At 37.8% G+C, this 25,994-nt stretch overlaps 1 protein-coding gene across 21 annotated transcripts in view; it reads left to right on the top strand.

The window, feature by feature from the left end:
* The window catches only part of CEP128 (centrosomal protein 128), a 150,290-nt gene extending 131,968 nt beyond the window's left edge, over positions 1-18,322 (top strand). For 15 of the 21 annotated variants that reach the window (XR_008234534.1, XM_052782898.1, XM_052782904.1 and 12 more), the window contains 2 exons: positions 2,729-2,837; positions 8,263-8,770. Coding sequence is in view for 15 of the 21 variants with exons in the window: in XM_052782898.1 (XP_052638858.1) it covers positions 2,729-2,837; positions 8,263-8,369 (216 nt within the window). In the remaining 6 variants the exon portion in view is untranslated. Of the gene's footprint in view, positions 1-2,728; positions 2,838-8,262; positions 8,771-17,639 lie in introns of those variants that run through there. The other 6 variants (XR_008234533.1, XR_008234531.1, XR_008234536.1 and 3 more) reach the window with 3 other exon arrangements.
* The last annotated feature ends 7,672 nt before the right edge of the window (positions 18,323-25,994 follow it).

Below are 25,994 nucleotides of genomic sequence, written 5' to 3'. Positions count from 1 at the left end.
TTACCAGTAGGTCTTTTAAAAAGTGGAAAAGGTAAAATAAATAGTGTTTTAGCCTAGGAAGTTGCTATTGTAAGAAGAAGGTATTAAGCTACTTGAAAAAGACACCTTGCTCTTCTGTAAGAAAGAATTGAAAGGAAGAAACAGGACAGATTCAGTATGTTGCTAATGATAATCTTCAGTTTCTTGAATTTCTCTTGCCTTCACATAAGAGTTACTAATTCAGTAGCTGTTGAAATTTGGAAAACATTGAAAAGCTAAGTGGAATGCAATCAGCTGACAGTAGAATATAATATTGCACTAAGCTGACTGAATGTACTGAGCTTGCATAATTTGAACTCTATATTCAGAATCCAGTATAAAGCTGATTCTAAACCAATATTTCCTCTTTCTTTAGACAACAGAGAGCATTTAATGGCTTCCATTTAGTCAGGCCTAATTGCGTTTTTGCATGACATACAGTACTCTCTGCTGTCACGGCTGTTACAAATAGAACAGAATGTTCAAAACCAAGTAACAGACGGGTGCTAATCTGATTTCAGTGATCAGGCTAGCTTAGTCTAAAAAAACCCTTTTTAATGCTTGCCTTTCTTACTCTCTCTTGGGACTAACTCAAATACATTGTTGTTTAATTTTTTTTTTATTTTACTATTTGTCAATTGGGAGTCTCTGAAATTGATTGGTGGAAGAGTGTAGGCTTGAGGACATCAAAATTCATTCTTTCTGATAGTTTTGATTCATGCTCTGTACACAACATAGTGCTTCTGCTATACAAAGTAGATTTTGGTAGGTGATAAGAAAATGCATGTTTTAAAAAAGGGAGTTCTTGTAAAATTCTTACATTGACCATTTTAGATAAAATTACTTGTGGAATTAATCTTTCTCCTCCATTATGATCTTCTTTCTAGCCTTTCTTCTAATACACTTCTTTCAGCTTGCTTGCCAACATTAATCTCAGACAGGCATTATCTAATCCTGCGTCCTACCCTCTTTCCATTTAAAGGAGCAAAAATGAAACCAAACTTGAACATTCCCCTAAAAGCAGTTATTTTTCTTCCTTTGTTATGATTTCATTTGTCCCCACTCAGTCTTCCTACTCCTCTGTAGTCTCATCAGATGGCTGTAAAATACCAGTTGCTTAGACACCCATGAAAATCATAATTGCTATTTGTATGAGTTAAAATGTAAGATTTCCAGTACTAAAGGAGGCCAGAGGCTGGCAGAATACCATCAAGTAGAACTATCAGGACTTTTCAACTAAGAAAGGGCTGAGTGATAGTAGATAAAGAAGAAATTGGGGAAAAAGGTAAATATAACGTATAAAAATAAAATAAATAATAGCGAATACTAACTGAAGCAAAATCAAAAGAGAAAGCTAGAAGAAAACTCGAAATGAATGTTATGATGGGTAGATGCAAATATTTTATGACAGTTTCCCTGCCATGAACAACTGACCGGCTAGTCAAACGCAGCATACAGATGTAACTGTAAATGAAGCACATGAAACAAGACACATTCTGTGAGTTAAAACTTCAGTAGCGAGAAAGCCATTTTGTGTTGCAGATGCTGGTAGAAGCACCTTGCTTGTTTAAAAGCTCTGTTCTAAGATAGCATTTCTGGAAGCAGAATGAAAAGACACAAACTTTTTTTATTCTTTAAAAGTTGTTACTGTGCTATGTACACTTTAGGTATTAAGTCTCTCATCAGCACATAAGGGGATTAATATGTGTAATTCCCATTAGTCTTAATAGAATAAATCCCTCTTCAGTGATGGGACAAAAGCTCATTGTAACTCTAAATTAATGTTGAATTTTTTTTGTTTTCTGTTTAGTTTTCACATCGTAGTATCAGCATGAATGATAAATTGCAAGATGTTTTAACAAGATTCCCTGAGGCTGTTTATGATAAGAATTCAGTAGGAAAATTGAGTGTTTTATGAAGTGATGCATTTGTGCATTATTATCTCTTCTCATTTCAAGAAACTGAGTAATTTGGATACCAAACCAAGCTCTTAATCTTACTTTGGAAGATATTGCAACTGGGGACTACTTGCTGCAGTGCTAATAAAGATTTATAGAGATTTTTGTCTAAATGGCCTTTTTAAAATGATCTTCTTTTTTTATCTTATAGACCAAAATGACTTTACTCACCAAAATGCTGTGCTGTATAGGTCTAGCCATAAATAGTAACATTGTACTTCAGACTTTATTTAATGGTTTAACAGAAAAATAGAAAAGCAACTTCAGGTATTTTGATATGAGAAATCAATGAAGATTGAGTTTCCTCAGTGGCAGGGAAAATGGATTTAATTTTTATTACTACTTACTTGTGGAACTTCAGTGAATTAATGTGGACCATTCATTGATGAGGAATTCATCATTCGCTGATGTCTGCCCTGCCATGCTTTGTCCTGAACTGTGGATGTGATGTAAACAGGAAAGAGTGTTTTTGCAACTGATCATAGTGACAAAAACTTGCAATGCTCCCAATGCTTTTGTCAAGGCAGAGCAGCTTTTTGCAGAGATTTGTAGTGATGAAATGGTCATGAAATTCATAAGCAAAGTTATTTGAACCTAACTGCAATACTGAGAATTCTGAGAATTCAAATCAGTATTTTCCAGCATGTGTGAAATCACAGCATATACCTGTATGTGTGCTACTGTATGTTTTTTGTGAAAGTTTGCAGCTGCTTGATATTAACAGAAAAATTATTTTTACTTGGCTGCCATAGGATGTGAAAATGGATGCTGAAATTTCTGATACAGAAGTGGCTGCCCCCTCTTCTAGTTGGCGAACTCAAAACAGCTTTTTGTCCAGCTCACTGATCTCAGATTCAGGTTGTAAGTATTGTTTCACAGAAAAAAAAAAATCTACAAGTAATGTATTTTCCTGTTTTAAAGCTGTTTTACTTGAGAGAATAGGACTCTTTTGACCAAAAAAAATATGCTAGAACCATCTTAAGAGTCCTCCTGTGTTTTAGCTTTGGATACTGGATGGATGCCTTTGTCTAGGAAGTACTTCATTACCTCCCACTGATAGTTTTTTGGGTTTTTTTAACTGTGACATACAATATATTCTGTTTGGCATCCAAACCTACACCAAAAGAAAAAGGGCTGCACTTGGATTCTGAATCTCTGCATGAAGAATCATACCTGTGTTAGCTGTGTATCTTTTCAGGGACCAGAGAGACATCCTCAGCCAAGGATTATTTCCCAAATCTTTCATTTGTACCAGTTAGTCTCGTGCTTGTGTAGCAGTTTAACAGTGAAAGTTGAATTCACTACTTCAGCTTCTACTTCAATAGTTGTTTTTAACTATTTTTTCTATCCCCTAGTGCGTGTACAACTTGTGGTCATGCAAGATCACAAGATCTCTGATACAGCTAGGATCTGCTCAGTAAAAGATAGGAAATATTAGATTTTTATCTGGTACAGGCACACCTTTGCATGAGTGTCAAAACTAACTTTAAAAAAAGTTTTTTAAGGTTTTTTTTGAGCATATCAGCACATGGATGTCGGAATACTTTTCTTCAGAAGGATATCACCTTCCATTTCCTTTCAGTATAGCCAGTTTGTGTACTGGGAACCTATTCAGTAAGTTGCCTTCTATGTAATGGAAAGTCCTATTTCAGGCTTCATTGCACTTTCAAACCTTTGCGTCTTAGAATGAGTGCTACAGTACATTACTGCTCACCAGTAAGTCCTGAGTTGATCTCATGAGGTTAAAGTTAATTGGTTTCTTTTCCTTTCAGAATCTGTGGGTTGTGATTAATATCTTTTTGCAGAGCATGCTGAATAACAGTAGAGGGAATAGCAAATGCCTCCATCTCATCTGTACTTCAGGAGCAGTTTCCCCCGACTCTGAGTCGGTTTTCCATTTTCCCTAACCTAATTCCTGTCAGTCTTGCAAGTCAAAGTACAGCTCAGCCTGGTTGGGGTATAGAAAAGAAAGAACCCATACCTTGCAGGCCTGTTGGACTAGATGACCTCCAGCGGTCCCTTCCAACCTCAACAACTCTGTGATTCCACTGCAAAAACTTGCTGGAATTTAAAGATGTGGCACAAATGTTCCTAAAATATTACAGTATCTTTATATTGCTTAACCTGAATATGGAACTTGTTACTTTAGTACTTTTTAATCAATTTTAGACAGTTGTCAGAGAAATAGGATCCGTGTGATCTGAATACCAATCTGATGAACCAGTTCTGGGTATTTATTCTCTGATTCAACTGGTTTTTACCAGCACTAAGCTTTCTGGAGGTAGAAAAGTAAGTGTTGAATGAAAGACAGTAGTGATTCAATGTTGGTCATTATGAAATATTTGCAAAGTCTTCCTCATTTGAGGAATGCTCCTTTTGAAACCATGTTCAGGCATGGCTGAGGGACTTTTTTTTTTTTTTTCTTGCTTAAAACTTTTAGGAAGGTATTTTTCACATCATAAATTAAGCTGATGTTCATATTTCATATTTTCCATATCCCAGAATGGTGCTGAGAGTGTTTTTAGTTTTGTTCTTTTGCCCAGATGGTAAAGAGCTATTTTAAATTTTTTTTTTTTTTTTTAAAGCAAAAAAGTAAGAAAACAGTGAATGTGTTTCACTTTTTCCTATTTGTTTTTAAGGGAATAGAACTGGATACAAAGATCTTGAGAGTTTTAGTTTCTTCCTTGTACGCTATAAAAATCCATTAGTCAAGTTTTCTGAGGCTAAAGTAGAGAAGTAGGCATAGAATATTTTTCCTATCCCTGACTTGATTTGACTCTGATAGAATGAAGGTGGTGTTCTGAATTTCTCACTTTGCTGATTCTTTTCTCCTAAGAGTTAGTGCTATTGTATGTTCTTTATGCTTAGTAAGCAAATATGAGAGCAAGACAGGTGCCTGTTGAAGACACCTGGTGTCATTTTAGATGTCCTAGAGTATGCTTCTAGCTGTCATTCCAGGAAGGCATAGGTTTTCCATAGTTCCCATCACATCTTTCACAGCCCTTTGTGGACGTCTGTGGTAGCTTATGGCACTAAGGTATATGAATTACTCCAGAGATTTTGGTTAGTGACTGAATGTTTTACCTTTATGCTGAACCTGATCTCCACCAGTCAAATGTGTATTTTGAAGTTGCTATAGTTCTTGAGGACAGTGAAAATTCCACAATGGTATTAACATTATGGAGCTTTTCTTGTAATTGCCAGTGAGTGGCAAATGATAAAATCAGCTTCTACAGTCATGTTAGTCACATAAACACCATGAACTTTTAATTTCAGTAATGATACTAATTAGTTATAATTTGAAACTTTGACAGCAAAGTATAATTTGAGGTCTTTTGCTCCCAAACCTCCTGTAGCTTTCAATAAATCTACCTATAAATGTCATCACCTATTTTCTGTGATTAATTTATCTCCTTACTTCTTCAGAAACAGAAGAATGAACTTTTTTTTCATTTACCTTTTAGAGCAGTTTTTGCAAGCCTTTGTGATTTCATGTTTCCCCACTTCATCTCTCTTAAATTCATGAAACCTTACAAATTATATAGTCAATAAGTAGTATGAGAAGCTGTCTTCCCAATGTGGGTCTCTTATGACTTGTACAGAGCACCAGGGAGGAGACCAGACACGTTTGATATAATTTAATTTGTCTGCGAGGGGGATCCTGGGAATTCAGTTTAAAATTGGTTGAAGAAGGAAGGACAAAAAGTATGAAAAAATAAATAAGGGAACAATCTGCTTCCATACATATATTTAGTAAGAAGTTGCCAGTGCAGCAGGCAGTTAAAAGGAAAAGTAATTAACATTATCATTCTGTTTTATGTTTGGTCTTCATGTTGCTGGTATAATTTCTACAATTATAACAGCTTTTCCATAACAAACTATTTTAAAGATGCTGTGGGAATGAGCTTTTATTTCTATATCCATTGACGTGCGGAAAACAGACTCCACAATCAGTGAGATTGTAAAGTAGGTATGTTCATTCAGCGTTGGGTCGCACAGGGGGTAGTCCCACCAAAGTTGTGCGCGCCCAACTCGGCAGTTTGTCTCAAGTTTATACAGTCAAGTGTTACATATTTACAATACGCCTATACATATGCATGACCTATCCCCGCTTCATATTAAAATTAGCTCCGAGAGGTCATTTCCATAGTCTCCTCTCAACTGCGCTTGCGCAGTGCCTCTTTATGGTGGTCGTCTGGTGGTCGCAGAGATGAAGGTAGATGACTCCTCTTCGTCACCGCTAGTAACCTTTTTTCTTGCGCAGGCTCAGTGATTTCTTGGTATTCACCCAAGCCACAAGACCAGTCTTAGCTGGCTCTTGGGGCCTGCTCCTGCTTCTTATCAGGAGCTGTCTTTACCTCACTGGCTGGTCCTTGGGACTAGCTCTTCTTATCAAAGACTGTCTTTGCCTCAGCTAATTTCAACAATGTAAGCGCTAAACATCATCCTTCATCCCCCCTTATTATGTCTACTGAGATTCTTTTGACTCCCCTTGTCTCATCCATTTTCTTAGAAAGAAAGAAGTTTAACTGAGAAAATAATTTATACAAGGAAGCATTCATTAGACGTGGTTTGCAGTCTGTATTATGAGACCAAACCAGTTGGTCTAAAAAGTAACTGCTAGTTGTTATCTAAAGAATAATCCTCAGAAAATGTTTTTCATGGCCACTGTATTTTTCTTAAATTTTGTACTACAAAGGTCCCTAGAGTTACACATGCTTTGCATTAGCTTTGTGAATAGGGTCCTGCCTTTCCCTTTGTACAGTTCATCACTTCAAGGTTTTAACCTGGATGGTTTCCCAGAAGCCATATGGCTTTCAGGCTTTCTGTTGTTGTTGGGAATTTATGTTCCAGGGCTTCATAAGCTGTGACTTTACGGAGAAGAAAATAGCCACCAGTTTTCCCAACCTCTGTAGCTGGGATCACAGTCTTCTCTGACCCTTTGGCTCTGGTGATACACAACGCTCTTGTTATATAGTAGGAATGATATCATGGTTGAAGAAAAACAAGTTGTTCTGAATGTTGATTTTATTGTCATAACAATTAACTCCTGCAGTGTATGCTGATGTCTGTCTTTATCCCTCTATGTATACTTTTTCATAAGTTCTTAAGATTATTTGTATTGACATTTATAAAGAAGTGACAATTAAAAGTAAAAAGACATGGTAACATCATGATGCTGTGGGACACCATTCTAGAACAAAACCTTCTAAGGCTGCTCAAGGATAAGAACCTGGAATGATTGGAAACTTGACGTCATCACTTTGAAAAATGTAAATTGATTTAGATTGGCAATGAATTTTCTTTATGATTTTTCACTTTACTTTGAATACTGACCACAAGAGGTACAGCTGAAATAGCACACAGTTGCATAGTTTTAGACCAATGCTGAAAACTTTATGCTGAAAAATTATAGCTCACTCTTTCACTAATGTCCCAAATACAGTGATTTTTTTTCTCCTTCTGAAAGTGAAAACATCTCACTCCTCCTAATGAAACTGTGAAGACTTACTCCCTATTAAATAACTTTTGGTTATATACTGCTAGATTTTACTGGACTATTAAAAAATTGCACTGTGGATATTTATTACAAACTGTCAGGAAGGATCACTTTTCTTACACAGTTATGATATAAGGAAGGCCGTTCGAAGAAGGGTATGTTGTATAAGCTGATATCCACTTTATTCCCCTTAATTTCTGCCTTTTCTTAAATTATTGCTAGATGTTTGGATGTTTGGATTTTTTTCCTCCAGCACTTTATCATAACATGTTCTGTCAATTCAGATTGTCTAGATTTTGATGCAGTATAATGTATTTAGAAATAAGCATTATATATGCACCCTGCTGTGAAGGTATATACATGTTATCCTAAGAACACCTGTTCAGTGTCACTTGTTGACTTCAGTCCATGCTATTGGTAACGATATTCCTTCAGGTTTGTTTTGTCTTATGTAAACAAAAATGCTGGAAAATTAAATGGAAAATAAATGTTAGTGGAATTATCAAATTTTAAAAAATAGACTTTACATTTCTTCTGTGTAAGAAAGCTCTTGGCCATGCCTGTATTATATAGTATTAAAATCTGTTTCTCTAGAAAAATAAGTCAGTTTCTCAATTCATAGCATTATGAATATTGAATATTTATTAATACCATATTACTTGCTCTGTAAATTATAATATTGTATAATGAAATATATGTTTCATATAAACATTGATGGTTGGTCAGCAAATTGTATCTGTTTCTCTGAAGATGTTTAATTACTTTTTTTGTCTGACTTATTTCTAGCACTTATGAAAAGGATGATTCCTTTTGATACAAGTGCCACCAAGGAAGATTCCACTGATATTGCTGTCAGTGAAATGAAGCTGCAAGCAGAAAGAGGGAAGCAGTAGAACATTTTACACACCAGCTTTCTCTGTGGTAAATTCCATTCCACTCTTTTTTTGGTTTTGAACAGTAGTAATTCCATCTGCTATAGGAGTAATGCACCCTTAATGATTCAGCTATTGCCAAACACTTAAATGAAAGAGCACCAAGAGTGAGTTTAATGAACTCTTCTGATAATTTATGTAACTTGTACACCAAAGGTTTTCTGGGATTATGCTATTCTCTTGTATTTGTTTCTGCAGTCCTCCTAAACTAAATTTATTGTATTCCTGAAATATTATGAAATGAAAGACCTGTGATATTAATCTTTGCTATGAGGTTATTTATCCTTGTACAGGAATTGTACTGACATTTGGGTTTTTATAACATTTAATAACATTATTAATAATGAAAAAATATTTGGAAATTACCTTTGTCCTAATATTTATTATGAGAGTCATTATACAGTGTTGTGCAGACACATTTGTGATTTTAGGTTCTCCAGTTTGCAACAGTTATTTAAGAAAGAAGTTATAAATATTAAACAAAACAATTTCCTCAAACAGCATATATCTGTTATAAGCTGTTTAGAATTATTCTTCTGACCAGAACAGTTTTATCGGATGACCTCTGGTAAGGCACTTAACAGCACCTGAATCTCACCCATCTGTAGTAAGCATGTTGAAGGGCACTGCTATGTGGCTGTGAAAATTTTAATAGCAGGGTTCACTGATCATTTATGTATTCTGTTTTGTTCTCTATTAGAAGAGATGTGTCATATTGATTTTAAAATGTTAGGGAAATACAATATCGTACAGTTGTATTTATTCTGATATCTCTATTCTAAACAAATTGGATACAATTCTGTGTTACTGTGGTCTCAAACAGCACATCACAGCAGAATTTTCTGCTGTCAAAAGAAGTGCAAGTGTTTCGGATGGTCCTTATTTTATTCTCCTTTCTAGTGCTTCTGGTTGAATCACTACTAATTGCCTTAAAAAATTTGCCAAATCTATCAGAGTACTGTAGCAACATGAACGCCATTGAAACCATTTTGTTTTGTAGGCTTCTTTCATATTTCTTCTACTCTGAAATACTGTCTTTTTTTAGCACTGTAGGTGTCTCAGACATGTGACAAGCAGGTCACTCTGTGCCACCTGAAAACAGGACATTTTCATTCTTTTTTTTTTTTTTTCTTTTTTTTTGTTTTAAATTTTCTGAAGAAGTGTTCTGCAGTCCCAGTGGATTCTCTGGACAGTGCACTTACTTGACAATCCCCTTGTATTCAGCCTGTTTCAAACAGAACTTCTTGCTGAGAACATCAAAATCAGACAAGGAAATGAGAAAAAAATTGAATTAATTTTCCTTTCATTTTCTATACACTTAAATTACTTAAAATTTAAAAAAATTCTAATATGGTTAAAAAAGTTTTCTTTACCTTTTTTATGTGTATAATGCTATGTATTGTAGTGCTGGCATTGGCTTTTTGCAGACTTCTGGCACATCTGCTCACTCAGAATGTCAAGAAAGCAAAACAGGCCCATCCATCTCTTCTGATCTCAACAGCAATGACAGAGCCAAGACAAAAACATAAACAAATAAACTTCTACTCTGGAGAAGGCAGGACAAATAGAAACCTGTTTGTGTCATGGTCTACAAAGAGTGTGGATGTCATGAAGCAGTGTTTAGCTCAAGCCACAGTTACCATAAACTAAACTTACTTTAAGTGTATCCAACATTTGTAATTTATTTTTTTAATTAGATCAGAGCACAGCTGGAAATATGGTGTTTAAAATATTTTAGCTGGTTTGTCTGGTGAAATATTTAAAAATTGCAAAATAAAATGTCACCAGCTTGCAGACTTTATGGTACCTACAATTTATGGCTAAAAATATAGAACGGTCATTTTAAAATGTATTATGAAACAGTAAATCATGCTCTCAAAATACCTCATGTTGTAATGAGGTGTTGTGGTTTAACCCCAGCCAGCAACTAAGCACCACACAGCTGCTCACTCACTCACTCCCCACCCAGTGGGATGGGGGAGAAAATTGGGAAAAGAAGTAAAACTCGTGGGTTGAGATAAGAACAGTTTAATAGAACAGAAAAGAAGAAACTAATAATGATAATGATAACGCTAATAAAATGACAACAGCAATAATAAAAGGATTGGAATGTACAAATGATGCGCAGTGCAATTGCTCACCACCTGCCGACCGACGCCCAATTAGTCCCTGAGTGGCAATTCCCCACCCCCACTTCCCAGTTTATACACTGGATGTGACGTCCCACGGTATGGAATACACCGTTGGCCAGTTTGGGTCAGCTGCCCTGGCTGTGGCCTGCGCCAGCTTCTTGTGCCCCTCCAGCTTTCTCGTTGGCTGGGCATGAGAAGCTGAAAAATCCTTCACTTAGTCTAAACACTACTTAGCAACAACTGAAAACATCAGTGTTATCAACATTCTTCTCATACTGAACTCAAAACATAGCACTGTACCAGCTACTAGGAAGACAATTAACTCTATCCCAGCTGAAACTAGGACATGAGGTCTGATGCATGGATTGCTGATGGATAAAAGTATGCCCAACCCACTTTACTGAAGGTGAAACAATTTTTGAGGTAAAGCGCCTGTTGGTAAATGAATTGTGCTTTAAGAGTCTCAGCTGAGAAGTAATACATGGAAAAATAACGTCCTCTTTTTTTCCTAAGGAATTTGTAAAAATCTGGACATTGATTGCTCTTACCATTTTATGTATTTATACATTTTTTTCCTCACTTGCAACTCAGAAATCTAAAGTATGTTTTCTTAAAACAGTATCACTACTGCTTTATAGTGTTAAAAAACTAAGGATAAGCAGTTTGAACTCCCTTATTATTACATCAAGTATTGAATTGATTTTTGTAGAGTCCAGAACAGAAATGTCTACTAAGTGAATAATTTTGGCTTTAAGACTTTAAATATGCTCAGTGCTTAGTATATTTGCCTTTGGCCGTGTGACTGGGTTTTCAGCAGACTTTTATATCCTTTTTTAAAATTTTCTAAAAGGACTGGGGGAACAGAAGGGAAGAAATCAAACCTCAAAAAAAAAAAGAGGAATTTTTAATGAGTAGGCTTATGGACTCCAAAGCCAGTAAATTCTTTCTTAAATTTACCCTCTTGGCATGGCAGTCCAGATAGCATGTAATATTTGTCTCTCTTCCACCTTTGATAGAGGTTCATATTACAAAGTGAATTTTGTTTCCTTTTTACTGAAGGCTAAAGTTCCATTCATGACATTATATGAAACTGTCCCTTTGTGGTTTAAGAAATAATATTTTTTCCATATTGGCCTGGTGTAATATTCCTCTGATCAGTTTCAGTTTTTAAAGTGGAAAACCAGATAATTTTTTAATAAAATATTTTGTATATTTCAGCTCTTAAGAATTGCTCTCCCTTCTGGTAATCAGATTTTTTTAGTACTTTACCCCTTTAATGACCTGTTCCTCGATTCTTGCCCAAAGCAATAGTTTTCAATACTCAAAAAATGTGGTATCAAACCTAAAAATGGTGGTTTGTTTCTTTGTTCTGCTCAGCATTTGGTAAATCAGGCAAATTTGTATGTATGTACAAAGTACATACAGATTTAACAAGCTAATATCAGGCATCTGTGGTTTTTTAATGCTGTCCTGAAATACAGTGGTTCAATATTGTGCTTTCAGAAATGCACTGGCCCTTTATTTCAGCATCAAATAATTGTCACTTGACTAACCTTTAAATTTTATGCCCTTCAATTCCTTAATGTTTTACAGCAGACTTAAGAGCACTTACTTTTAATTACTTTTGAGGTGGTGTTTACTAAATTTTCAAAATTATTTTTTTATTTTGTAATTATGCCATCCTAAGAAGAAACATCAAAATAAAAATAAAACTTAGTCCAGGATAAGAAATAAAATTTTACAGTGTAAACCAAAGCAATTTTCTTACATTTACTTCTCAAATTTTTGATGGCAGCTGATCTTCAGTGATGGTGATAGTACTCCTTGGATATTCAAACCTCAGCCACATTTTTACTTGCTATGCCACCAAAGTAAATAAAGAAGATACATTAAAATTCCTTAGAACAAAGAAAATACTATTCTAAAATACACTTTTGAGCTAAGGAATCTGCATATCAGTTCATCTCTGGCTTACAAGGCATAGTCTCTACACTGTGCAGCACTGATTGGATTTTTCATTAATGAAAGTGCCAGTATTACCCTGAAAGTAACCAAGTAGGTATTTTTGTAACACCGATACCATTTTTATGGCTAAAAATTAGTAGTATGAAACCTGAATACATTCGCATATCTACAACATGCAGAAGAATTTATTCATAAATTTATGCAGGACTACTTGTTACAATTGAATTTTACCATGGCTCTGTTAAACTCTTCATGTTCAAAGAGTGTTAGTAATATATTTATCTCTCTCTCTAAGCCCTGTCTTCAATTCACAGAAGTAATTGATACTGAAGTTAATATGAGCTGCAGGCCAATATCTGGGGATGCAGCCTTGTCAAAAATGGATATGCAGGAGGACATCACACAAATTCCTGTGTTTTTGATCTAATTGTAGAATTTAGAAGCAGATGTAGAGGAAAACTAGTAGTAGAAGGAATGGAAAGCAGCTCATGATTAAATTAAAATTACAGAACACTTTTTTTCTTGGTGTCTTAATTTAAAAACTGCTTTAGAGCTAGTATTTACACCTAAATAACAGTGATCCCTAAATAAGATTCCATCTTGGATAAATTATTTTTTTTACATACTAAAATACTTTCTACTCTAGCACAACTCATCTCAACTCTTTTCTGTAAGCATGTCTAGGCGTTTGTGAGTATGAACTGTTTTGCTTTTCTATGTAAAGGGCTAAATTAGATTTTAAATCTGAAGAACATTTTAGTGCTGCATACAGAAGTACAACAAAGCAGAATCTGATAACCTCGGTCTTTCAAAAATCTGTAAACTAATGCCTCTGGGAATGTTGACAACAAAAATGAAAGATTGCTGTGGTTAAAATACAGCAACATCCAGCATTTATCATTTGTGCTAACAACAATAGCTCTCAATGTTTCTGAAGCTGAAGTTGCACATCTGCCATTTCTCAGGCTGTAAGAATGAGATCTTGTTTTCTCTTGCCTTAATAGTGGCAAAATCTGTAATATCATGAGCCTTGAGAAAATATGCAGTGATGATATTTTTAAAATTTCTAGTCATTTTATTTAGGTATCTACTTGGTGCTATTTGGAACTAAATATTTTTGGAACCTGATTATTAACATGTTTTCATTAAAGTATTACCTTTAAATATGAGAACTGCATAAAGATATCTCTTTTAGGATAATTGTGCTCTCTTTATTGAGGGACATGGCTCCTTAATAGGTGTATTGCTTGAATAAGTACAGCAGTTGTTTCTGAATTGTCTGTTATTTTCATCTGTCTTCAGACCAGAGTTGTTTTGTTCTTAGACTGCTTTTCTCATCTGCCATCTACAGTGCACTAGTATGTCAGAAGACCCCATTTTAATAATTTTGGTAGTTGATATGCCCAGGGAATGACATTAATTTTGAAGGCAGTTGTTTCTTATAACATGATCTCTTTTCATATGAATTCTGCCACTCTTATTTGTTTACTAAAATAAAACCTACTTGGTAAACTGACTAACATCAGATCACATGCTGCGTAATTTTAAAGATTATCCCACAGGCAAAAGTAAATGTGTCTTACTACATTTGTTTAGATTTTCTAAATGCTACCATTCATTCTACTATCAGTTTGTAGAGGGAAATAGTAAAGGATAGACTTTGCTGCAATAACCCTGAAATATTATTGATTCCAAGCAGAAAAAGAGGCTACAACTAATTTAGATCTGCCTAAGTGCTTAGTCTAGAACCTAAAACCCCCTCACATTACAAAGTGTATTTCTTCAGCGTGTCAGTATCAAATTGCCCTCAGTAGAAACAGTTGCTGACATCTAAAATATTTCTGAGAAGCAATACCGAAATTTGCTAAAGATGATCATAGAATCATAGAATCGTTTAGGTTGGAAAAGAACTTTAAGATCATCAAGTCCAACTGATGACACAGTATCATTCTGCAAATGTGGATTTCTGTGTCACATTGTTAAACAAGCATTGAACTGGGAAGCCAGCCCAATTTATGTTCTGGCATTAGGCTCTTCACAGAAACCACCAGTGACCCACTTTTGTACTTAGTGTGGAAAATGATGAAGATGAGCTGTGTTTTACTGCTGGCCAAAAGAGCAGTTTGCATCTGTGGCATAAGCTATTTTGTGTATGGAGCTCGATGAGTGCACCATTTTTAATGAGGCTTTCACTGCTGTGTGCAGCACTGACAACACAATCTCATCCAAACAGCTGCAACCATGAAGACATCATGTAGCTGGCAGAATTTTTGTTATATGTTTTGACTGACAGAATGTCAATAAGTCCATCAGAAACATGGAGGTTTTTGTTTTGTCTTCACTGGAGAGGTCTCCAGTGCAGTCATAAAGCTAGAAAATGCAGAAACCTTAGTCAGTGTGAGCTACATCAGTGGTGAGGCTCACTAGCCACGCATGTTGTCTGTTGATTTGATTAGAGGTCTGTAAAATTAACAAAAGCCTTATCAACAAAGTTTAAAAAAAAAAAAGTGGGAAAAATTATTATTTGGTAGATAAAACAACCTCTGTTGAAACGGAAAAATCAAGTATCAGTCACGAAACACTTCCTTTTTCCAGAATGCGAGTAATTTCTTAAACTTCACTAGAGTCACAGCTTTTTATAGACTGTCTTTGAAGCCCCGAATATATTAATCAGCAGACATCAATCCCACTTTGTGTCATCTCTTATTGTGAAAGAATTGCTCGCTTTGATTTAGACTTAATTATGTCCATACTTTGGGAGATTCTGTTATGTGTACTGTGCACGGAATCTTAGGCTTGAAATAATCCATTGGTGATAGCTGATGTGCTACGTATGGCGTGCTGGCTGGTACAATGTATTTTAACAAATAGGTCAGATGTCCAAATTTGAGCCTTGGTATTACATTACCGGAAGAAAGTGACAACTAGATAAACACTTAGAAAGCAGGTAAGAGTGTCCATTCAGTGTATTACTGTGGTTTTGAAGGTGAATCACTTCTGAAGCTGAAATTTCTATATGTGCTTATTAGCAAATGCTGATTTTTTAAAATTTTTTCTTTCCTTGGAGAGTGTGACAAAAAAATATGTTAGTCACTTTTGAGTTCTGGAACATGTTTTGTCATTTTATGCTGCCAGTTTCTATTTAATTTGGGGATAACTAAAAAAGCAGCTAATTCTGATACCTCATTACAAGCACTCCTAATTAATTTAGTTGATGCATGAGTCATTTGCCTCCAGATCTTTTGGTTTCATTTAATTTGAATAAAATACAGTGTTTTTTACATTTAGTATTCTAAATCTGGAACAAAATTAGTCTTGTGATCTAGCATTTAGGTTGGGAAATTCTAAAACTAAGATTGTCCAGGCATCTTATACATGTGACACTGAACATATTACATCACATTTCCGAGTCTACTGTTGCCACTGCAGTACACTGTGAAGTGACCTTAAGGAATCTGCAGAATTTCAACGAATTACACAAATGCAGGATGTCTGTGTACTGGTGTGATGTCGGAAAGGTTGGTTTCATACCTCTAAACCTTGTTGTACCTGTTAATGTAATGGAGATAGGCATAGTGGAAGGAAATTCCTCAACATGCAATTATTTCCTGACATAAAGACCTTGAAAGGCCTTTGCCAGTAGTTAAGCAAGGAGTCCAGTTCCTGATTTAATAGAAAAGGCTCCCTGACCACATACCCATATAAGCTCAACTCTCAGCAGGGTATTAGGGACATCTGTGTGAAAAAATGTGTATCTGCTTTTCTTTGTTAAATTTTCATCTTGTTTATCCTCCTTTCTCATGAGTTTGATTCTGTGTGTACGTATAAACATGCTGCTGCTTTTTGTTCCTGTAAAATGCACCAGAGAAGGCAGCATGTTGAAGCTGACATTGCTGTGGTAACCAGAGCTGTTGCAGTTTCCATCAAACTTGATTTCTGAAATGTAAAGGTGTGTTCAGACTTTTAATAGCTATGCAGATGTCATGTATAGTCCTGTTCACATAATTACATATCTTTCTTATACATATAGACATACATAAACATATTCATACACTGTAAAAATTTACTGGTCAAAAAGAAAATTAATACTTTGTGCTTGGAAATCCTGACTACACCAAAGCTAGCAGAGGCCTGGTCTCTAAGACCAGTGGAGTTACAATTTCATGCTAAGTTTGAGAAAAGGAGGGAGAAATATTTTCTCAACCTGCTTTTTCATTGCATTTTGGAGGTCTGCAATTCTACAGCATGTGCTGGTCTGGTGAGCAACAAATACTTACTGAAAAATCCATGATCTTATAAAAATAATTTCATACAAAACTGTAAACATTCGGAATAATTTAGCACTATCTCATTTTTCTACTTTAGATTTTTTTTTCAAAATCTGAGAAATGGGATTTTGAGTTCATTTGGGTTCTTGTATAAGTACTTTTATTTTTCAAGAAGACTAAAACAATTTTAGTTATATAATGAAAATGGCTGTACTCCTAAATGGCATCAATACAAGCTTATGAAATTTGCAAAATTTGGAAATATTACAGCTCTTTGTTCCACTCCAATGTGGGCTACTACAGCTTTTTCAAAATAATGAAACCTTCTCAAAGGAGAGATAGTTCATCTGTTAAGGTGTATCAGTTGTATCTCACACTCACTGCTAAATGTTTTGTTTCACATCAATTTATCAGTTTTTCAACAAAATCTAGTAATTCATTAAGTACCTAAAATGGGAATTTTCATATGTGTAGGTAGAAGCTAATTATACCTTACATCCAAATACCAACACTATTGATAGACTTTTTTTTTTTAACAAAAGACTCACAAAATAAAACCAGTTTTGACTATTTGTTAGACATTCTCTAACAAATCTTTTTTTTTGCCCTATGATATTTTTGTTCCAACATAGCTTCCCAAGGTGTTTGCATTCCAGTTTTTCCATTATCTGCCATCTTGAGGAGGGAAAGACAACTTAGCTGTCTTGAGAACTACATAATGAATTAAAAAAATATAGAATCATAGAATCATTTAGGTTGGAAAAGACCCTTAAGATCAGTAAGTCCAACCAAACTACTGCTTGACTATTACTTTCTGTGAATCACATGGATGCACATAAAACTAAGTCTACAGTTTGCATTTTCAGAACCCCTCTTGCAGGTTTAGGAACAAGGCATTGTAGAAGTATAAAAGGAGAAGCTTGTTACCATGTTATTCTGAAGCACAGGTCCTCATCAACCTGTGAGGTTTATGATACTCAGTTACACACATGAGGTCTGACTCGTGTCACACCAGTTTTATTCTTGTGTGGCTGCATTGACTTCAGAATGCCTATGCCTGATTTATACCAATATGAAGCCAGAATCAAACCTCGTGTATAAAGCATAAGTACCAATCAGAATACTAAGTGCTGGGATCATGTCAAGTGATTACAGTATGAAGTATATGAAAACTGTCTGTTGTGCTGTGAGTATGTTGCTGCAAACTGATAGCTTGACACAGAGTCTGCAGGTATGTTTAAGTTTGGTTAAGGCTCTACCTGGAAAGTTCATATGTTAATTTAATGTCAACATTTGTACCTACTTTCTGCAATCAGAATATAAATGTTAGCCAATGAGGCAGTAACAAAAATATCAAACTTCATTGCTTTTTGCTGACTTGGGACTTACTCCAAGCTATTCCTGAAAGCAAGGTCACAAGTGTTTATTGCATCTCAGGAGATAGTTAGTACCTTTGCAGGATCAAAGTTGCTAGCTGTGCTCGTACTTTAAAGTGTAACATGAAACGTTGTCATTTTTGTAAGCTAACAAAATAAATTATTTTTCCAAGCAGTGGATAGCATCTGTATTCATTTGCTTAACACTGCCAAACTTTTGTAAAGACCTGTTTTATGTAATTGATCTTTTTTGTTTTGTGTGAAATATAGATGTGTGATGTGGATTTATATTGTCTGATTTTGCTTTTTAACTTGCCTCTAAGAACAATAGGCTCAGGGGGGGCTTGTTTTCTTCTACTGTAAAATTTGTTTAAAAACTAAGGTCACTTGTTTTGCAGTGAGAATCAGTAGTTTTCTTCAAAAGTGTGTCTTTAAAACACTTTTTTAGGTAAAAGATTTGTTTGCCATTATGGATGAAAAAATAAATCTGGCAACATATTACAGTGTTACAATAGGGGTGGGTCTTCACATTGGCCATGAATCGCTGAGTGTTTCCAGAGGTGTCCTTAATGAGACAAGGCGGTTCTGCCTATAGCCTCTTACAGAGTGTGAACGAGATTCGTTTGACTGCACTTGGGTTTGGACAGAACACATGCCTCAATCTAAATGAATCTGCCTTTGTAGTCAACAGAGTACCTGGGATCTGTGGCATCATTCATCTCACCTCAAAGTAAACACTGAGTTGCAGAGAACTGCTCTAACTATATTGACTTGATCTCCATTTAGTAAAAAGGGAAACCCCGCAGCTACGTTAGATGCATATGCCTGCATTATAGGCCCAAGTCAGGCGGGGTTCACAGTGTCCACCTGCAGGGTGGGGTCTATCTATGTGTGCTTCATCTGGATTTCAGGATAAGTTCTTTATTACCTTAAATAAAAAACACCACTGGAGTCAGTGGAATGGGTTGCAGTTAAACATGCAGAGGTTGAGCCATCTCAGTATTTAATGGAACAAAAATCATTGTTGCTGGAAAGTTCCACAGAGCTAAATTTCACGGAAAAGCAAAGCCTTGCATTATATTTTAAAATACAAAGTAAAACCAAGAATAAAATAATGTGTGTTGCATGGTTCCATATAAAGAAGCTTTCTTATTCTGGTTTCTCAAGAAAAGATGGCCAAACTACAGTTTCTTTATATCCTGAGAAATCACTCATTTAAAGCCTGTAATTATTTTACTAATTCAGTTCTCCTCAATTACATATTCCCTTGCCTTTTGGAGTTAAGAGGTTTTGCATGTCTTTTACATAGTTTTGTGTCTGTAGTTGTTTTATGGCAAACATCTTTTTCCCTTCTCAGACCGTTTTTTTACCAACCTTGGTGTCTGCAGAGTTGTTTCTTTCACATATTCTCACCCTCTTTTCTGGCTGCTGTTGTGCAGCAGTTTTTTGTCCCCCTTCTTAAATATGTTATCCCAGAGGCGCTACCACCATCGCTGATGGGCTCGGCCTTGGCCAGCAGCGGGTCTGTCCTGGAGCCGGCTGATATTAGCTCTGTCGGACATAAGGGAAGCTTCTAGCGGCTTCTCACAGAAGCAACCATTTCGGGCCCCCCCCGCTACCAAAACCTTGCCACACAAACCCAATACGCATCAGATGTTGGTTCTAATTTTACCTGTAAAACTAAGGTCAGTAAGGTTGAAAAAGCAGCTGATACTTAGCAGCGTCCTGTAGCTATGTCAACAGAAGTCATGAACTTGCAAGTTTTCATACACACAAGCAGTACATGAACAGGAATAGTCACTGATGCCACAGAAACAACGTCAAGGACAAATTTTACTGTGAATGTTTTATGTTTTATCGAAGCAGATATTTTACAGAAATATATTTTGAATACATTCTTACATTAAAAAAAAGATATTTGAAATTAACATTTAGTAACTAACATTAATTATATCTTTTCCTTGGTTGTAAAAAAGTGGTCTTTGGCTCCAGCCACTGCTAGCCCACTGCTAATCCCATTTTCTGGGATTTTAGGGGTTGGTTGGCCTAAAACATATTAAGTTGTAATAGCTCTCAGCTGAGGTGTTATGGATGCACGACTAACCAAATCCAACAGGTGTTAAAACTCAGATTTATTCTTCAGCAAAAGTTAGTTAGAAGTCCGGTAACATTTTATAAAACCACAGGCTCAATGATGTAAAGAGAATTAATACTACACGGCCAACTTAAGAATTCCCAAGGTTTAAAGTGATGGCTCAAAACGCGCGTATCACTCACCTAAAAGCTGAGGGCTCTCTCCCTCGAGGAGTTACCTCGGGTGGTGCCCCGGCCCGAGGGGGAGTCCCCGACTGCAGACCCGCTGCTCTGAGGAGGACTGCCCACGTGTCCTCCGGCAGGAACCCGTTTATACCCCTGTTGAATCTGACCTGTGGTCATTTAATTCTATTGGCTAGGAGGGTCACCTTGGTGTACCTGGCGCATCTCGATTGGCCAGTTCAAATTTCAACCTGCAGCCTCCAGGGTTTCCTTCCCCTTCTCCCTTCCTGGAGAAGTTTTGTTTCCTGCTGGCAGGATGGGGGGGGCGGGATGTACTGCCACATGAGGTTATTAAAAAAAAGTGTAAGGATATTGGCCATCACTTTTCTTGACAAACTTCTCAAGAGTTTTTGCCAACTTCCATGATTTAACTTGGTAGTTCTAGCCAAATTCCAGTTTAATTTGTTACATACACTTTTTCTACCCTCTGGCATTTCACTGGGATATGGAATTCTTTCTTCATATCAATGTTGCATTTTTTTGCACTGCTGCTCTCTGTGGGAGGAAGGATAGATTAGTCCAAAAGTGATCAGGCCAGGGAAATAGAACAGAGAACCTGAGTTCTGTTGTTATAGATAATAAAATCTGTAATTGTATTTGTTGGTCCACATTTTTTAATCACATTGCTTACATATAAATTACATAGTCTTAACAATAGTAACAATGTGGAGAAAGAGCTTCATAGAGTCGGTTTGGGTTGGAAGGGAGCTTTAAAGGTCATCTAGTCCAAACCCCCTGCAATGAACAGGGACATCTTCAGCTAGATCAGGTTGCTCAGAGCCCTGTTCAACCTGACCTTGAATGTTTCTAGGGATGGGGCATCTACCACCTCTCTGGGAAACCTGTTCCAGTGTTTCACCACTCTCATTGTAAAAAGTTTCTTCCTTGTATCTAGTCTGAATCTATCCACTTTTAGTTTAAAACCATTACCCTTGTCCTATCACAACAGGCTCTACTAAAAAGTCTGTCCCTATCTTTCTTATAAGCCCCCTTTAAGTATTGGCAGGCCACAATAAGGCCTCCCCAGAGCCTTCTCGTCTCCAGCCTAAACAATCCCAACTCTCCCAGCCTGTCCTCATAGGAGAGGTGTTCCATCCCTCTAATCATTTTTGTGGCCCTCCTCTGGACCTGCTCCAACAGGTCCATGTCTTTCCTGTGCTGAGGGCTCCAGAGCTGGATGCAGTACTCCAGGGGGGGGTCTCACCAGAGCGAAGTAGAGGGGCAGAATCACCTCCCTTGACCTGCTGGTCATGCTTCTTTTGATGCAGCCCAGGATACGGTTGACTTTCTGGGCTGCGAGCATGTGTTGCTGACTCATGTCCAGCTTTTCATACACCAATACCCCCAAGTCCTTCTCCGCAGAGCTGCTCTCAATCCCTTCAACACCCAGCCTGTATTGATACTGGGAGTTGCCCTGACCCATGTGCAGGACCTTGCACTTGGCCTTGTTGAACCTCATGAGGTTCACATGGGCCCACTTCTTGAGCTTGTCCAGGTCCCTTTGGATGGCATCCCATCCCTCAGGTGCATCAAACAGCGCCACTCAGCTTGGTGGTGTCTGCAAATTTGCGAGGGTGCACTCGATCCCACTGTCTATGTCATTGATGAAGATATTATACAGTACTGGTCCCAGTACGGACCCCTGAGGGACACCACTCATCACTGATCTCCATCTGGACATTGAGCCATTGACCACTACTCTTTGAGTGCAACCATCCAGCCAATTCCTTATCTGCCAAATAGTCCATCCATCAAATCCATATCTCTTCAATTTAGAGAGATGGGTATTGTGGGGGACCGTGTCAAAGGCCTTACAGAAGTCCAGATAGATGGTATCAGTGGCTCTTCCCTTGTCCACTGATGTAGTCACTCCATGATAGAAGGCTACTAGGTTGGTCAGGCAAGACTTGCCCTTGGTGAAGCCATGCTGGCTGTCTCAAATCACCTCCCTGTCCTCCATGTGCCTTAATATAGCTTCTAGGAGGATGTGTTCCATGGTCTTCCCAGGCACAGATATGAGGCTGACAGGTCAGTAGTTCCTGGGGTCCTTCTTTCTACCCTTTTTAAAAATGGGTGCAATGTTTCCACTTTTCCAGTCACCAGGGACTTCACCTGACTGCCATGACTTTTCAAATGTCATGGAGAGTGCCTTGGCAACTACATCAGCTGATTCCCTCAGGACTCTGGGATGCATCTTGTCAGGTCCCATAGTCTTAGGTATGTTCAGGTTCCTCAGGTGGTCACGAACCTGATCTTCTCGTACGGTAGAAGGGACTTTGCTCCCCCAGTCCCTGTCTTGCAGTCCGTCCACTCAAGGGGTGTGGGACGAGAGATTGCTAGTGAAGACTGAAGCAAAAAAGTTCTTGAGTACCTCAGCATTCTCATCTGTTGTTACCAGTTTGCCAGCCGTGTTCATCAGGGGGGTTATGCTTTCTTTGACCTTTCTTTTCTGGCTGACATACCTATAGAAGCCCTTCTTATTCTTTGCATCCCTTGCCAACTTGAGCTCCAGCTGTGCCTTGGCTTTCCTGACCCCATCCCTACACAGCCAGGCAACATCCCTATACTCTTCCCAGGATACCTGTTCCTTTTCCACTGCCTGTGCATTTTCTTCTTGCTCATTAGCTTGACCATCAGGTCTTGAGTCATCCATGCCAGTCTCTTGCCTTCCTTGCCTGATTTCTTACACATGGGGATTGACAGCTCCTGCACTCTATGGAAAGTGTCCTTGAAGATCTGCCAGCTCTGTTCTGCTCCCTTGTCCCTGAGGGCAGTTTCCCAGGGGTCCTGTTGACTAACTCCTTGAACAGCTGGAAGTTTGCTTTCCTAAAATTCAAGGTCCTTACTTTACTCTTCTCCTGTCCCATATCCCTCAGGACTGCGAATGCCACCAGTGCATGACCACTGCAGCCCAGGCTGCCTCCAATCTTGATGTCTGATTAGATCACTTGCATTGGTGGCCAACAGGTCCAGTAACGCATCCCCTCTGGTAAGGCCGTCTATTACCTGGCTTAAGAAATTATCCTCGATGCACTCCAGGAATCTCCTGGATTGCCTACAGCTTGCCGTGCTACTTTTCCAGCAGATGTCGGGGTGGTTGAAGTCCCTAGCAAGATGAGAGCCTGCGAGTGCAATGCCTCATGTAGCTGGAGTAAGAAGGCTTTGTCAATAGGCTTCCCTTGATTGGGCAGCCTGTAGTAGATACCAACCACAAGGTTGCCTTTGTTGCCTTGGACTCTAATTCTTACCCATAAGCTTTCAACCTGCTTGTGGCTATTCTTCAGACAGCTCTTCACAATCTATCAATTTCTTGACGTAGAAGGCAACCCCTCTGCACCTCCTTCCTCACCTGTCCCTTCTGAACAGCTTGTAGTCATCAATAGCCACACTCCAGCCATGGGATTCGTCCCACCAAGTTTCAGTAATGGCAACTAGGTCATAGCTTTCTAGCAGCACAGTGGCTTCCAAATCCTCCTGTTTGTTGCCCATGCTGCGTGCATTGGTGTAGAAGCACTTCAGCTGGACTGTTGGTTGTGACACCTTTTTAGAGGTGTCACCTTGATTCCTTTGAGGTATTTCACTGGTGTTTCCCTGTTGGCTCCTACTGCCTCAGGAGCCCCTGGCTCATCTCTGTAAGACTTCAGCTGTGCTCCAGTGTACCCAGCATGTCTCAGAGCAACAGGCTGAGGGACCTTGCTAGCAACTTGTCCCTCAAACCTTGGCATGTCATCCCATGGCTTCTCACGGGCGAGCCTGATATTATCCCTGCCCTGCTTCAAGTTTAGTTTAAAGCTCTGTCAGTCAGCCCTGCTAGCTCATGAGCAAAGACCCTCTTACCCCTTTGAGAAAGATGAATCCCATCCAACACCAGCAGGCCTGGTGCCATGTAGACCATCCCATTATTGAAACCCCCAAAATTCTGGCATTGACACCAGCCACACCAGAGTATTGCAGTTCCACTTGTAAGGCACAGAGCCATAGGAAACCTGGCTTCATTAATTCCAGAACTGCTTGGATTTCTTACACCATTTTCCCTAAGATGAATTTGTAGTTGGTGACATGTAAGTATGAACATGTTTTCAAGTGGTTCTAAAAAGAGGGAGAAAACCACTACCCAAACAAACTATTATTTTCAAAATCTTCCCACTGCTTCTGAAGGTCAAATTTCAAGTACAAATCCATTTTGTTTTGGTTTGGGGTTTTTTTGTTTTTTGTAATATATGTTGGCTGGTATTTTTACCTTGCAGTGCAACAAAGAGCAACTTCAACTCTAAGATACTGGGGTTTGCCAGATTTTTTTTAAAAAAATTTTTACAGGTGTCCCCTATATAACTTCTGAAATATTGTACATTTACCTTGCTTTTACCAATTTCTTGGTGATGTTTATTTCCAATGTTTCTTATTTCCATCTGCAGCTTCCAATGAACATGCTGAAAGCAAAGCAGTTGCATTACATTTTAAAATGTTTTTTAAGGTCAGTGCTTAGTTGCCACAAGTCACAGGTACTCCAGAGAGAACATGATGGAATTTTGCTGGCACTTTACAAGACGAAAGAGTTAGAAAAAGAATAATAAATAGTCTTAGGAATCCACAATGAAAAAAAAATGCCAGGAGCATCCTATTATATGGGGTTTGTATTAATAAACCACTTGTTAGGAACCAGGACCGTATTAAATACCACAAAAAGAAGAAAACTTACTCCAGGTGCCTTTAAAAAGCTTTTAAAAGTAGAAATGTATATGCAAATTTTGTATTAGTTTGTTTCAACTATCTTTCCTAAAGAATGGGTTATAGAATTCTCCCAGGAGTCAATAGGTTTGGAAGAAAGGTATTTCAGAACTACTGGAAATTTTGGATGGGGATCAGCATTAATTGGTGCAGTCTTGTATCAGTGGCCTGTAGCATGGTGTTATGGCCTACTGTACTGTGCCGAAGTAATGGGGCATCAATTCGTTGCTTTTGAAGGAGGTACCAGTCTGCAGCTGCTAATGGAGACTTCAGCCTGAGATGTATCCCCTGACAATAGCGCTCTCATGATGGCAAATACCCTACAGGCTCCTTTAGAAGTAAAAAAGAAGGTTATTCTAGTCTCCTTTTGGATACTTTTAAGAATATGTGATCCTTAGGTAGAATTGAAAAAGCAGCAAATACTGTCTGGAAAAGGCTGCCTGAAACCACTGCTGGAAGCACCAGTGGTTGTCCAGAAGACAGGATGACTATGAGGACAAGTCAATCAACATCTCTGATGCACTTGGCTATGCACCCCATTACTGCTCAAACAAGATTTTTCATTGAGTAAGGAAGGTAGGTTGATACAAAGAGCAGGCAAATTGGTTTCATGGGAATTTTAGTGGTAGTCTCAGGAAAATGCATTTGTTATGTCCTCAGATGATAGAAGCTCCAGCTGGCCCTAGGTCAGTAGTGTTGACCTCACCTTATTCTTGTTTTATAAGCTAGGAACCCACTGAACTATAAAGCGGTGTTTCTTCCTGTCCTGGCCTGATGCCTCAAATTCCGATAGGAACTACA

This window comes from Harpia harpyja, chromosome 3, assembly GCF_026419915.1.
Source record: "Harpia harpyja isolate bHarHar1 chromosome 3, bHarHar1 primary haplotype, whole genome shotgun sequence".
In the NCBI taxonomy this organism is placed as follows: Eukaryota; Metazoa; Chordata; class Aves; order Accipitriformes; family Accipitridae; genus Harpia; species Harpia harpyja.
The sequence above is the reverse complement of the archived record's forward strand: the minus strand, read 5'-3'. Positions and strand labels throughout refer to the sequence as shown.